Below are 15,597 nucleotides of genomic sequence, written 5' to 3' on the forward strand. Positions count from 1 at the left end.
AGTGAATTAGTAAATGTGTTCTGAAAATGTTGCTAGTAAAATTTAAATGCTTTTCCACCTTCTAAAGTGATAAAGTATCTCTTTTGTACCCAGGTGGAATGTCCGATCTTCAGAGAGCTTTGTTCCCCCCAAAATGCTGTCTTTGGTAAGAGAGTCTCTATTTACTCTAAATTCTAAATTCTCCATACCTCTTTCATCAAGTCCAAAGAAGGTATATATTTAATATCTGAATGAAAAGGCAAAAAGTTGTAGTCAGTGGCATTTGTCATCATGGAGAGAAAGAGTCATAATATCCCTCAGGAGACTCTCTCACCTTCCAGCAGTGCGAGGACTGCAGTGGAAAATGATCATTGTCAAATGATCACAGCTATTCGAAAAGGAGATGTGGAGAAGGTCAAGCAACTGCTGGAAAAGGGAGCTGATGTTAATTTCCAGGTGGAAGGGGGATGGACGCCGTTGCATAATGCTGTACAGAACCGCAGGGAGGACATTGTAGATCTTCTGCTTCTTCATGGTGCTGAGCCTTGTATGAGAAAGAACAATGGCGCCACTCCCTTCATCCTTGCTGGGATTGTAGGAAATGTGAATCTGCTCCAGTGTTTTCTTTCTAAAGGATCAGATGTCAATGAGTGTGATTATAATGGCTTCACAGCTTTCATGGAAGCTGCTGCTTATGGTAAAATAGAAGCCTTAAGATTCCTGCATGAGAGAGGTGCAGAAGTGAATATGCGTCGAAAGACAAAGGAGGATCAAAAGAAGCTTGGTAAAGGAGGGGCCACAGCTCTCATGGATGCTGCAGAAAAAGGCCATGTAGATGCCTTGATGACCCTCCTTGATGAGCTAGGGGCAGATGTTAATGCCTGTGACAATATGGGCAGAAATGCCTTGATCCATGCGCTTCTGAGCTTTCGTGATGGGAAGGTGAAGGCTATCACTAGTAAGACCATCACTCGTCTTCTCCTGGACCATGGAGCAGATGTAAAAGTCAGGGGAGAAGGAAGGAAAACACCCTTGATTCTGGCAGTGGAAATGAAGGAGCTGAGTTTGGTGAACATGCTTCTGGATCAAAAACATATAGAAATTAATGACACAGACAGCGAAGGCAAGACAGCACTACTAATTGCTGTCCAATTGGGACTGGAAGAAATTGCCCGCTTGCTGTGTGCCCGCGGTGCCAGCGTGGATTGTGGGGATCTTGTTATGACAGCTTTGCGGAATCACGACAGTTCCCTTGCAGAGTTTCTTCTTAGTCAAGGAGCTAAAGAGTATTACCCCCTTCCTACTGATGACTGGGAACCTCAGACTTCACGTTGGAGGGTGGCCATGAAGAAACTCCACAGAATATACCGTCCAATGATTGGCAAACTCAAGATCTTTATTGTTGAAGAATATAAAATTGCTAACACTTCTGAAGGAGGTGTCTACTTGGGATTTTACGAGGAACAAGAGGTAGCTGTGAAGCGATTCCGTGAAAACAGCGACCAGGCACAGAAAGAGCTCAACTGTCTGAAAGACAGCCGAATGAACAGTCACTTGGTGACCTTTTGTGGGAGCCAGAGCCAAGGGGGCTGTTTGTACGTGTGCCTTGCCCTCTGTGAGCGAACTCTACAGGAGCACTTTGCCATGCAGAGAGTGAAAGAAGCTGCCGATAACAAGGAAGACGAGGAAGATGAGTTTGCCCGGAATACCCTGCGATCTATTTTTAAGGCTCTTGAAGAACTGCACCTGGTGTACACTCACCAGGATCTGCACCCACAAAACATCTTACTAGGTGAGTCCCTGATACCAGATTCTCCCTTAGACGCTGTGGGGTATTTGTTTACAAAAGAGATATTTTCCATTGCAATTAGGAAAGGGCTAAAAGTAAAATTTCACATATGGATTATTTATTGCAACAACTTCATGTTGTGTTTTAGGTGCCATTGAGTCTGCTCTGACTCTTAGCAACCCTATGCATAACAGAATGAAACACTGCCCAATTCTGCACCATCCTCACAATTTCTGTTACTTTTAAGCCCATTGCTGCTGCCACTGTACCAATCCTTCTCATTAGGGGAATCTTCCTTTTTTCCAATGACCGTCTACTTTGCCATGCATGATGTCTTTCTCCAGGGGCTAGTGCCTCCTGATAATATATCTGAAGTACTAGAGACAAAGTCTCATCATCCTGGCTTTTAAGGAACATTCTGGCTGTACTTCATCCTACAGAGATTTGTTTGTTCTTCTGGTAGTTCATGGTACTTTTAATATTCTTCTCCAACACCATAATTTAATGCATCAATTCTTCTATGGTCTTCCTTGCTCACTGTCCACCTTTCACTGATATCCTTATTCTTGAGCACTTTAAAGAGGTCTTGTGCATCAAATTTACCTAATACTATTCATCGTTTGATTTCTTGACTGCTGCTTCCATGAGTGTTGAGTGTAGATCCAAGCAAAATAAAGTCTTTGACGACTTCAATCTTTTCTCCATTTATTATGATGTTTCTTTATTGGTCCAGTTGTGAGGATTTTTGTTTTCTTTACATTGAGGTACAATCAATACTGAAGGCTGTGGTCTTTGTTCTTCATCAGTAAGTATTTAAAGTCTTCTTCACTTTCAGCAAACAATGTTGTATCATCTGCAAATTGCAGGTTGTTAATGAGCCTTTCTCCAAACCTGATGCCACATTCTTTTATATTTAATATAGCTTCTTGGATTATTTGCTCAACATACAGATTGAATAAGTATGGTGAAAAAATACAACCCTGGCACACATCTTTCCTGATGTCAAACCATTCAATATCTTCTTGTCCTGTTTAAACTACCTGTTGGTATGTGTACAAGTTCCTCATGAGCACAACAACTTCATAAGTTTAGTTATATGTGACTACCAGTTATAAGTGCTTTGCCAAAGCCCACATGGAGGTCAGTGGATTCCAGAAGAGTGCCAGGCTCACCTTATATTATCCTTAGCAAAATAAAAATTTGAGGGTGTGCTGTGAATGTAGCATGCTCCAGAAATTTAAATTCCTGGAGTTGTCTGCAAAGTAGCAAATTCTGAAGGTGAGTTCTTTTTGTGAAGCTCAGTGGTATAACTGAGGTCAGAATTGGGAGGTGTGAAGGCAAGATGCAGATTCCAAGCAGGCAGGGCAAGTCTACATATACTGGTGTAAGACAAATGCAAGATTAATAAAAACAACATTAAAGGAAACAGGCAGAGCTGAGTGCAAAGCCCCAGGAGGCAATCAGGTACAGTAGAAAGAGTGGGATTTAGCAGTACTTCCGGAGTCCTGGTATGATGCTGTGGGTTAATGCACTAGACTGCAAAGCTGTTAAAACTGCAAGGTCAGTAGTTCAAGCTCACCAGTCACTCCTTGGAATCCCTATACAGGGTTGCTGTGGGTCGGAACTGACTCGACGACACTTAACAACAACAACAATGGAGGTTTGATGCCCAATACTGCCACTTTCTAACATCAAATAAATCACTTAAACCATTTGGGACTAGTAATGCTTCAAGGAATCCTGGTGGTGCAATGCTTATGTGCTCAGCTGTTAACCAAAAGGTTGGTAGTTCAAACCCACCCAGTGGCTCTGCAGAAGAAAATCCCTCGTCATATGCTCCTTTAAGATTACAATTTTGGAAATCCTATGGGAGCAGTTTTACTATGTACTATGTGTTGTTTGCTGTGAGAAGACTTGATGGCACCCAACAATAACAACAACAACAACAACAACATATCTTCAAAAGCCTGTTTCGAGGTCTTAATGCAACATCATAAGTAGACAAGTCACCTGGTACACCATAGATGACCAGCAGAAGTCTGATGTTTGTTTAGAGGTCTAAGCAGAAGCAGATACTTAGCATATTAGATATGTATTGAGATTTAAACTTGATGGAAGGGAACAGGGAATCAAGAGGATTCAGATATTGAGAGGCAGCGATGAGTATTTAAAGGCCTGGAAGAGATAAGTGGATATAAGAATACGTGTGTTATGTGTGGTCAACTTGACTTCAACTCATAACAACTCTATATGACAGAGTAGAACTGCTCCATGGAGTTTCCTAGGCTGAAATTTTTATGAGAGCAGATCATCAGATATTTTCTGCTAGAGAGCAGCCGATGAACTCAAACTGCTGACCTTTGATTAGCAGCCAAACGTTTGGCCAATGTGTCTTACCAGGGCTCCTTAAGATTACAGCTAGTCAGGGGTAGGAGGGAAAGGTAAATTATTCAATGGATTGAGAGTAGACACATGTTAACTTGGTTGTTGGAGATGACAATATACAAGAGGGAGGTTGGCACAGGAAAGATGAAGGTAGCAGAAGAGACGAGGAGGAGTGCAAGAGTTAAAGTGAATAGCGGCAAATGCTGCTAACTGATGGTACTTGGTGGTTGGTGGTGGTTATGTGCCGTGGAGTTGGTTCCGACTCATAGTGACCCTGTACAGGGTTTCCTAGGCTGTAAATCTTTACGGGAGCAGAAAGCCTCATCTTTCTCCTGTGGAACAGCTTGTAGTTTGGAACTGCTGACCTTGAGGTTAGCAGCCCAATTCGTAACCACTATGGTACCAGAGCTATGAAACAACATGTATGACTCGTGGAATGTGGGACTGGTGATCTGCTTTGTAAACCTTCACTTAATTCACAATAAAAAGATTTTGAAAATACAATTAGTATCCAGTATATAGTTTGAGGACACTCTGGTGATAGGCTTAGTTTTCAGCTGCTTTTCTGGGGGACTGAGAAAGGGACAAAGGTGTGCGCAGCTCTCCAGTGAGATAGAGGCTTTAAGACTCAGGCAAAGATGAGGTTCTTCCCAGTTCCTACTGCTGACCTTGATGTGAGCATATCATATCACATAGTCTAATAAGAAATGACTTGTATGTGCCATAGGAGAAGCACTGGATTACTAGCCACAAGGTTGGCAGTTCAAACTCAATGGCCACACCTTAGAGACACTATACATGGTAGCTATGAATCAGAAACGACTTGATGGCACTTAACAACAACAAAGAGTAATGACTTGTGCAGTATCCCTTTTCTTTAGAATTTCCAGCACCATCTCTTCCATTCTTAAACTTGAATACAGAATTGACTGTACTCTGGTAGCGTGGTGGTTACAAATTGGGCTGCGAACCTCAAGGCCAGCAGTTTGTAACTACCAGCTTTCCACAGGAGAAAGATGAGGCTTTCTGCTCCCGTAATGATTTACAGCCTCGGAAACCCTGTACAGGGTCGCTATGAGACGGAACCAACTCCACGGCACATAACCATCACCACCTACCTCAAAGTGGTGAACTTAACACACGCCTTAGACTGTACCCTACAACGAACCATTGAAATGATAGTGGAAAAACAACAAAAGATTTTAAAGTGAATTTGTAGCTGAGTTCAAAACAAAAGAGGGATGTTTATAGGACGGAAATCTTTGACGAACCGTACAGAGACTATATGGACAGGATGGGGTTGAAGAAGGACACAGGAGTCTAGGACAAAGACAGGAAGCCACAGATAAATATTAGTATTAAAAAAAAAAAAAAAAGGAACAATGTAAAAGAACGCCACTCCCAGAAATAATGGTAGGCAGGAGAAGACAAAGGGCTACCTAAGGATTGCTATACAAACAAACAAAGCAGCTGAGAAAGCATTAGTTCTTTCTCATGGTGACCTCATGTGCTTCAGAGTAAGACTGCACTCCCTAAGGATTTTGATGGCTGTGACTTGTCAGAAATAGATTGCCAAGCATTTCTTTTGAGGTACCACTGGGTAGATTAGAATTGCTAACGTTTTGGAGTTCTGGTGTGAAGCTGTGGGTTAATGCGCTGTACTGCTAGGTCAGTTTGAACTGCAAGGTTGGTGGTTTAAACTCATCAGCGGCTGCTTGGAAACCCTATATAGGGTTGCTATGAGTCGGAACCAACTTGATGGCACTTAACAACAACAACGTTTTGGTTAGCAGCAAGCAACCTCTTGCACCACCCAGGAATTTGAGAATTGCTATATCATTAGAAATGAGACAGGCCAAACCCTGTGCAATCCCTCTTTCCTAGGACCAGGCACCTATGATGGGGCTGTCTTTCTAAGTAGGGGTACTGTCTGAGACACTGGGTGGTTGGTGAGCCCAAGAAAGATAAAAAGAAGTTAACCTAGAAGACTGTCTGCTAAGGTGCGTTGCTAAGTAAAATGTCCTACTTACTCCCAACTTTCACCGAATAAAGTGCAGAAGTTCTGGAAACTGCTTTCATCCCTTTCCTATGTTGGGTAGCATTAACAGAAGTAACAGAGAGGGCATCAAGGATTCTCAGCTGCAAATATCATTCTTTGGTATTTTTTGGGTTAATGCGCTATACTGCTAGGTCGGTTTGAAATGCAAGGTCGGTGGTTCAAACTCGTTAGTGGCTGCTCGGAAACCCTATATAGGGTTGCTATGAGTTGGAACCGAGTTGATGGCACTTAACAACAACAACATTTTGGTTAGCAGCAAGCAACCTCTTGCATCACCCAGGTATATTTTGGTATATTTGGGAAGTGCTTACTTAACCCATGAAAAAGATGCATCAAACAAAAGAATTTATACTCAAAGAAACAGCTAACCAAGATACCGCAATACAAATATAAAGTAAATATAATTACTAAAACTAGAGAACAAAGGTTATTTTATTCATGAAACAAGGATAAACATTCTGAAAGGAACAAGACAGAGAGCTTATGAATAAAAAGTACATTTTTTAAAATACATTTTTAAAAAGACCCTTCAATAATGGATTAGAGATTAAATTCGTGAACTAGAAGATTATTTTGAGAAACTCTCTTAGGACAGAGCAGAAAGGCATAAAGAGATGAAAAGTATAAAAAATTATATTTAGTCGTGAAGGCTAGATCCAGAAGTTCCAACATCTAACCAATAGGTATCCCAGAGGGAAAAAAGAGAATGGGGAAAAAGCAATATTTAAAAAATCATTAATAACTGAGAATTTCCTAGAACTAAGGACACACGCTGAGTCCTGGTGTGATGCTGTAGGATAAGCACTGGACTGTAAGTGTGGTTTGAACCACAAATAGGCAGTTCAAACTCGCCAGCTACTCACAGGATTACTATGAGTCGGAACAACTGGAGGACACTTAACAACAACAACAAAAAAAAAACACACATTAGTCCTCATGTAAAAAGACTCACTAAGAGCCAAGAAGGATAAATAAGGAGAACTATGCATTGCGTTATAGCAGAAAAGAATTTAAAAGTAGCAAGGAAGAAAGAAAAACTCAACAACTGCAAATAAATAAAATCCATATTTTCTACATAGAAACAAGAATCTGATTGATATCTGACTTCTCTTATTAACAATCTAGATGAAAGAGCCAAAGAGAAAGAACCTTTTAAACAGAAAAATTATTGTTCACATGTGATTAAAAAGAAATGTATTTCTAAAGTATTCGCACATTCAGAAAACTCACAAATTCTTTATGAAAGAATTGCTGGAGGATATTTGTAAGGAAGGAGGGGAAAAAAAAAGTCTGGGAGAAAAAAATGATTTCTAAGAAGCAATGATAAGGACAGGAAGTGTTCTTTTTAAAGTAATCTAAATGTGTAGTTTCCAACAAAAAACAAATTACTAACAATCTTGGATGATATAACTGTGGTGACAATGAAGGATGGGGTGAGAAATTAGAACAGACTAAAACAGAATAGAGTAGAGGTTCTACAGTCATCGTTGCATAGTGGGTACAATTTCTGCTGGCCAGTTTTGCCCATCAGCTGTTTGCTAGCATTCTGATTTAAGGTGGTGGTGATAGTGTGGTGGTGGTGATGGTATGCCGTGGAATCAGTTACGCATCATAGCAACCCTTCATAGGGTTTCCGAGGCTGTAAAGCTTTACGGGAGCAGAAAGCCTCATCTTTCTTCTGAAGAACTGCTGGTAGTTTCTCAAATAAACTGACCTTGAGATTAGCCGCCCAATTCGTAACCACTGTGCTACCAGAGTTCCTTGATTTAAAAGGTACAGAACCAAAATATATGCCCTTAGAAACTTTTATAGCATATAAAAAGAAAGTGTTAGAAGATACATGAAATGTTTCATCTGTTGTTGTTAAGTGCCATCGAGTCGGTTCCGACCCATAGCGACCCTGTACAGGGTTTCCGAGGGTGTAAATCTTTACGGGAGTAGAAAGCCTCATCGTTCTCCCGCGGAGCAGTGGTAGTTTCGAACCGCTGACCTTAAGGTTCGCAGCCCGATTCGTAACCACTACGCTACCAGAGCTTCCTTCGTAACCACTGTGCTACCAGAGTTCCTTGATTTAAAAGGAACAGAACCAAAATATATGCCCTTAGAAACTTTTATAGCGTATAAAAAGAAAGTGTTAGAAGATACGTGAAATGTTTCATCTAGGCACTTTCAAATTCAAGTGGTAGAAAAATCAGTGTCTTAAACAGTTAGAGGAGTTTTACCGTTTAAATGGCATCCTAGGTGGTACAAATGGCTAATGCCTTTAGTTGCTAATCCAAAGGATGGGGGCTTGAGTTCCCTACCCCCACCCACCCACCCAAAGAAAGGCCTGGTGATCTACCTACAAATATCAGCCACTGGAAACCTTGTAGAGTACAATTCTACTCGGATACACGTGGGGTCAGTTCTATCAACTGTAAAGAATTCCTGATCTCAACCCCATCTGTCTCTTCAGCCTCACTGTAGGCCACTCTTACTTCCTTCTCTTCTCTAGCCTCAAGAGCCTTCTTTCCACCAGAGTGGAATTCTCCAGGTTCTTTTCTGGGATTCTTTCTCCTCTGTATTCTACAATTCAAACACGAATTTATATTCTATTCTTTTTCAGTCTAAGTGTTTCTTTCCTAAGGAAGACTTCTCTTCCCCATACAGCTGTGCAGGTTTTCCTGTGAGACATTTTCATACCATTTTACACTTTTTGCTAGCATTTTCAAAACTGCAATTAACTTTATGTTTATTTGTGAATTACTCATTTGAAATCTATCTCCTCTCCTTGTTGTTGTTGTTGTCAGGTGCCATCAAGTCAGAACTGACTCATAGTGACCCCATGCACAGCAGAACGAAACAATGTCCGATCCTGAGCCAACCTCTCTACTGCTGCCACATTTGAGTCCATCAATGCTGCCACCTGGCCAATCCATCTCATTGGGGGTCATCCTCTTTTTTTCCGACCCTCCGTCTTACCAAGCATGATATCCTTCTCCTGCGACTGTTCCCTTCTGACAATATGTCCAAAGTATGAGAGACGAAGTTTAGCCATCTTGGCCTCTAAGGAGCATTCTGGCTGCACTTCTTCCAAAACAGATCTATTGGTTCTTTTGGCAGCCCATGGTGCTTTCAGAATTCTCCTCCAACACCATAACTCAAAGGCATCAATTCTTCTACGATCTTCCTTATTCACTGTCCAGCTTTCACATCCTTATGAGGTTATTGAAAATACCATGGCCTGGGTCAGGCGCACCTTAGTCCTCAAGCTGACATCTCTGCTCTTCAACACTTTAAAAAGTTCCTGTGCAGCAGATTTGCCTAAGGCAATACGTCCTCTGATCTCTTGGCTGCTGCTTCTGCGAGTGTTGACAGTTGATCCAAGAAGAATGAAGTCCTTGACAACTTCATTCTTTTCTCTGTTGATAAGAATGTTGTTTATTGGTCCAGTGGTGAGGATTTTTGTTTTCTTGCCATTAACATGTAATCCATACCAAAGGCTGTGCTCTCTGATCTTCATCAGTAAATGTTTTAAGTCCTCTTCACTTTTAGCAAGCAAGGATGTGTCATCTGCATATCGCAGGTTGTAAATGAATCTTCCTCCAATCCTGATGCCACATTTTCTTCATAGAACCCAGCTTCTCGTATTATTTGCTCAGCATACAGGTCGAATAAGTATGGTGAAAGAACACAACCTTGTCTCACACCTTTCCCAATTTTAAAACGTTCAGTGTTCCCATGTTCTGTTCGAACAACTGCTTCCTGGTCCAGGTACAGATTCCTCAGAAGTACAATTAAGTGTCCTGGAATACTCATACTTCACAATGTTGTCCATAGCTTGTCATGATCCTCTCCTAGAGACTCCAAATTTCATGGAGCTTGAACTGTGTTCTTCTGGTTCACCACTGTTTCCCCTTGATGAAGTCCTGTTCTTTAATTTGATATATTCATTTTTGTTGGATTCTAGGTTCCCTCGTAACTTTCAGTTCTAAGTTCAGAATAAAAAATATTCTAGAAATCACTACCCTATCTGGGGTTACCGAGTCTTTCTTCTCTGAATCATTGAAGCCAGAAGGCTCTTGACGAGGACAAATCACTCAATTGCCCTTGTTTTGTCTTGCCCCAGAGACCTTTTTCATCCATGACTGTCTCTATCTGAGGATTCAGTGGCTTCCATCAAAGGAGGGAGATGTTAAGGTGGGCGTGAAGTGGACAAGGAAGCAGTGACTTTTGATAAACACAGAGTTAATTAATTCATGATGCTTGTTTCAGGTAGAACAGTAGGCTATGGCTGGTTGGCTCCTTTACGTGGAATACTCTGCTAAATGGTCTCAGATTTGGAGTCTTCTTATTGTTGAGCTTTTCTTTAGTTGTAGGATGTAACCTTCATTCTTGCCAGCCCTGTAAATCTATGCTGTTTGCCCCTAGGGATTGCATGAATGGGGAGCTGGTTTAATTTATCCCATCCCTTTCCATCCCTTCCTCCCCTCTCTTCCTAGTGGGAAAAATAAAATGTAAGTCTTGCTCTTGGTAGATACCTAATTGTTTGGCAGCATATTCAGTAAATAACAGTAGAGATATAAGCTTTATTATTACCTTTTAAAGAGATGACAGACTGTACTTTTTTTTTTAAAAAACTAATTTATTTAACTTAATTGGGGAATGAGGATTTTCAATGCACCTCTGCAAACTCTCCCTTAGATTCTAAGAATGATGTTCGCCTGGCAGATTTTGATAAAAGCATCAAGCAGACTGGAGATCCACAGGAAATTGAGAGAGATCTACAGGTAATTAAAAAATCCACTTTGCTTTTTTCATCTCTCTGCTTCCTTACTTATACCTTAATACCTACAACCCATGAGATAGCATTCTTGTGTTAACCAGCAAGGAAAGGATGTTTGTAGTTCTCCAATTTTAACAATTTAGCATTTGGGACTTCAGGTGTGTTAAATTAGGGAAACTTCAACTCTGGCAACAGCAGTATTAGTCTTTTCTTTCATGTTTTTAAGCTGATAAATGGAAGTTAAAAACAAACACCCTCTGCTCATGAAATTCTTGAGAATCACAGTGGTTCAGAAGTAGAATTCTCTCCTGGTGTGGTGCCATAGGATAAGTATTGGACTGCTAACTGCAAGGTTGGTGATTCAAACCTACTTAGCCACTCCTCAGAAACCCTATACAGGGTCACTGTGAGTCGGAAATGATTCCACAGCACTAAATAACAACAACAACTTAAGGGAGCCCAGGTTCCATTCCGGTTCCATACACCTTATGTGCAGCCCCTCCATCTCTGTCAGTGAAGGCTGATATGTTGCTATGATATTGACCATTTTTCAGCAGAGCTCCCAGACTAAATGGTCTAGGAAGAAAAATCTGGGGCTCTACTGCTGAAAACCAGCCCTATGAATGAAAAGGCTATGGCGTACCATTGTCCCATTCCATTGTGCATGGGGTCCCTATGGGTTGGGGACTGATTCGATGGCAGCCTAGAACAACGATCATAACAGTAATTGTTAATGTCTTGGGAGATCCAGGGTTTTTCCTCATTGTCTTCACTGTTCTCACTCGCTTGCAGACGACAGCTTTCCACTGGACCTCTTCCCAGAAGTAAGGCTTTCAGTGTGGAGAGGAGAGGAGAAGGCTGGGGCTGTGTGCAGTTGGCTGTTGCCTGGTCCCCTTCTGTATCTTTTGGAATCTCGTTCTTCTTCCACTAAGTAAATAGAGCATGCCATACCAGGCTTTTCTCCATTGAGATATCTTTTGCCTAAGGACAAAATAAATGAGGTTTCTAATCCCATTCCCATCAGACTTGTGTGGTGAACTCCAAAGGGGCCTAGGTGTCCTTTGAAAACACCTAGGAGGGATAGAGTAAGTCCCCAGCTTGAAAGGGACTGTTGTTGTTAAGTGCTGTCAAGTCGATTCTGACCCATAGCAACCCTGTCTCAGGTTTCCAAGGAGCAGTTGGTGACCTTGAACCACTGACATTGCAGTTCAAACAGCTTTGCAGTCTGGTGCATGAACCCACAGCACCACACCAGGACACCACTGAAAGGGACTAAGCTTGGCTGAAAAGTTGAGACCCTGAAATAAATGGGTGACCCCCTGAGAGGAGACAGTTGTCCTCTGCAGACCAAGGCCCTGCCAGGGCATTCCTTTGAGGAGAATCCTCAGGGTGCTGAGTTCTCAATCCAGTGAGCAAGTGCTCTTCATGTGATGGCTTTCCTACCTCTATAGGCTTTGAATCGGTGGCTTTAGATGTCAGCTCCTTCCCTGACTGTGTCTTGACTGGTGCAGAGAGTTTCCAGGCTGGCCTCCCTCTGTACGTTTTCTCCCTGCTCCTTACCTGACCTCTGGACTGTCACTGTAACCTCCACAGATCCCGACCTCAACCGAACCCATTATCCATTGCCTGATATAGCCTTTGGCTAAAGGTCTGCTTCCCAGAAAGGCACTGGGCACTCTGCTCATTTAAAACATTCTTCTTTTTCTTTGTTACTCTAAATTCTATTTATACTTTAAGACCCACTGCACATGCCTCTTCCTCCAGCAGTCTGCCCTGATAAGTATAGCCTATATAGCTACCTTTTGCTCCATCAAAACTTAACATATACTGCCTTGATGAGTTCTCCTTGTGCAAACCCATTTCTTCTTTCCCTAGCAAGTTTACAGACTCCTCGAGGTTCCTCACACCTTCTTTGGTTTATAACCTGTACCACATCCTCCAAACTCACCTGCATAGAGAGATAATTCCATAAGAACCTGTAGCTTGGTTTATATCTTCTCTACAGGCCCTGGGACGGCTGGTTCTCTATGTGGTAAAGAAGGGAGGCATTCCTTTTGAAGAACTGGAGAATCAAAGTAATGAAGAGGTAATCCAGCATTCTCCAGATGAAGAAACTAGGGATCTCATTCGTCACCTATTTTGCCCTGGAGAAAACTTGAAGAGTCAATTGAGTAAACTGCTGGGTCATCCCTTCTTTTGGAGTTGGATGAGGTAAATGGGCTTCAAGAATGAAGGTGATGTGGACAGGGGTCGTGTCTAGGCCTTCCTCTCAGCTTGGCACTGTACTTACTAGCTGTGTACTTCTGGAGAGGTTACTTAACTTTTCTGAATTTGGGTTTTCTCTTATGAATTTTGAAGATATGGTGCTACTGTATTGTTATTTTAACTATTATGGTAAACCACTACTCGTCTGTCAGTTTGTCATACTGTGGTAGTTAAACACTTCTGAATTGTTAGCCACTGAAAATCTTTTGAAGAGCAATGGAACATTGTCAGATATGATGCTGGAAGATGAACCCCTCAAGTTGGAAAGCAGTCAAAATGCAATTGGGGAACAGCTGTATCCTCAAAGTAGAGTTGACCTTAATGATGTGGATGAAGTTATCCTTCAGGACCTTCATTTGCTGATGGGGCAAAACTCAAAATGAGAACAAACAGCTGCAAACATCCATTAATTATCAGGGCCTGGAATGTATGATGTATGAATCTAGGAAAATTGGGAGTTGTCAAAAATGAAATGGAATGCATAAAGATATTAGGCATTAGTAAGTTGAAATGGACTGGTATTGGCTATTTTGAATCATGACAAATTGAAGATGAATGGCGTCACATATATCACGAAAAACATTTCAAGATCAATCTTGAGGTAAAATGCTCTTTGTGATAGGATAATATCTATACACCTACAAGGAAGACCAGGAGTCCTGGTGTGGGGCTGTAGGATAAGCACTAGATTGATAACCCCAAGGTCAGTGGTTCAAGCTCACCAACAGTTCCTCAGAAACCCCTTACAGGGTCGCTGTGGGTCAGAACTGATGTCATAGTACTTAACAACAACAAGGAAGACCAGTTAATACCACTATTATTCAAATTTATACACCAACCACTAAGACCAGTAATAATGAAATTGAACAATTCTACCAACTTCTTCAGTCTGCTATTGATCAAATATGCAATCAAGATGCATTGATAATTACTGGTGATTGGGATGCAAAAATTAGAAATAAAGAGGAAGGATCAGCCATTGGAAAATATGGCCTCGGTGGTAAATACGATGCTGGAGATTGCATGATAGAATATTGCAAGACCAATGACCTACCATGAACTGCCAGAAGAACAAACAAATCTCTGTTAGAATAAATACAGCCAGAATGCTCCTTAGAAGCCAGGATGGTGAAACTTCGTCTCTCATACAGAGATTCAAACATAGTATCAGGAAGTCTCTGGAGAAAATCTTCATGCTCAGGAAAGTGGAGGGTCAATGAAAAGAGAAAGACCCCCCAACCAGATATACTGGCATAGTGGCAGCATCAATGAGCTTAAGGGTACCAACAATTATGAGGATGGCACAGGACCAGACAGTGTTTAGTTTGTTGTGCATAAGGTTTCTATGAGTTGGAACTGACTCCATGGTACCTAATAATGACTTATTCATTGACAATCCTTTTTTTCAACAACATAAAAGACAACTGTACATATGGACCTCACCAGATGGAATACACAGGAATCGAAGTGACTACATCTGTGGTAAGAGACAATGGAGAAGCTCAGTATCATCAGCCAAAACAAGGCCAGGGGCAGATTGTGGAATAGACCATCAACTGCTTATATGTGAGTTCAGGCTGAAGCTGACAAAAATTGAAACAAGTCCACAAAAGCCAAAATGTGACCTTGAACATATTCCAGCTGAATTTAGAGACCATCTCAAGAACAGATTTGATGCATTAGACACTAATGATCAAAAACCAGAAGAGCTCTAGAATAACATTAAGAACATCATACTTGAAGAAAGCAACAAAGGGGAAAAAAGGACCAAACTGTTGTCAAAAGAGACTCTGAAACTTGCTCTTGACCACGAAGAAGTTAAAGCAATTGGAAGAAATGAGGAAGTAAAAGAGCTGAACAGAAAATTTCAAAGGGCAGCTCAAGAAGACAAAACCACATATTATGGTGAAATGGGTTTTAGAAAACCAAAAGGAAAGAACATGCTTAGCATTTCTCAAGCTGAAAGAACTGAAGAAAACCTTAAGCCTTCTGTTGTGATATTGAAAGATTCTGTGGGCAAAATATTGAATGATACAGAAAGTGGAAGGACTAAACAGAGTCACTGTACCAAAAAGAATTGCTCTATGTTCATTTCATCAAGATCCAGTGGTATTGAAGGAAGAAGTCCAAGCAGCACTGAAGATATTGGTGAAAAACAGGGATCCAGGAATTGACAGAATACAAATCGAAATGTTTCATCAAACTGATCCAGTACTGGAGGCACTCACTTGTCTGTGTCAAGTAATTTGGGAGACTTGTCTAACCGATTGGAAGAGATCTGTATTTGTGCCCATTCCAAAGAGAGGTGACCCAACGGAATGCGGAAATCATCAGACAATCTCTTTGATATCCCAT

General features: G+C 41.3%; 1 protein-coding gene across 1 annotated transcript in view; it reads left to right on the forward strand.

The window, feature by feature from the left end:
* The first annotated feature begins 270 nt into the window (after nt 1-270).
* RNASEL (ribonuclease L (2',5'-oligoisoadenylate synthetase-dependent)) overlaps nt 271-15,597 on the forward strand; it is a 29,347-nt gene continuing 14,020 nt past the window's right edge. Inside the window, exons 1-3 of the mRNA XM_006872558.1 lie at nt 271-1,771; nt 10,896-10,981; nt 12,983-13,188. Coding sequence (XP_006872620.1) covers nt 271-1,771; nt 10,896-10,981; nt 12,983-13,188 — 1,793 coding nt within the window. The remainder of the gene's footprint in view (nt 1,772-10,895; nt 10,982-12,982; nt 13,189-15,597) is intronic.

Source organism: Chrysochloris asiatica, unplaced genomic scaffold, assembly GCF_000296735.1.
Source record: "Chrysochloris asiatica unplaced genomic scaffold, ChrAsi1.0 scaffold00203, whole genome shotgun sequence".
Classification (NCBI taxonomy): Eukaryota; Metazoa; Chordata; class Mammalia; order Afrosoricida; family Chrysochloridae; genus Chrysochloris; species Chrysochloris asiatica.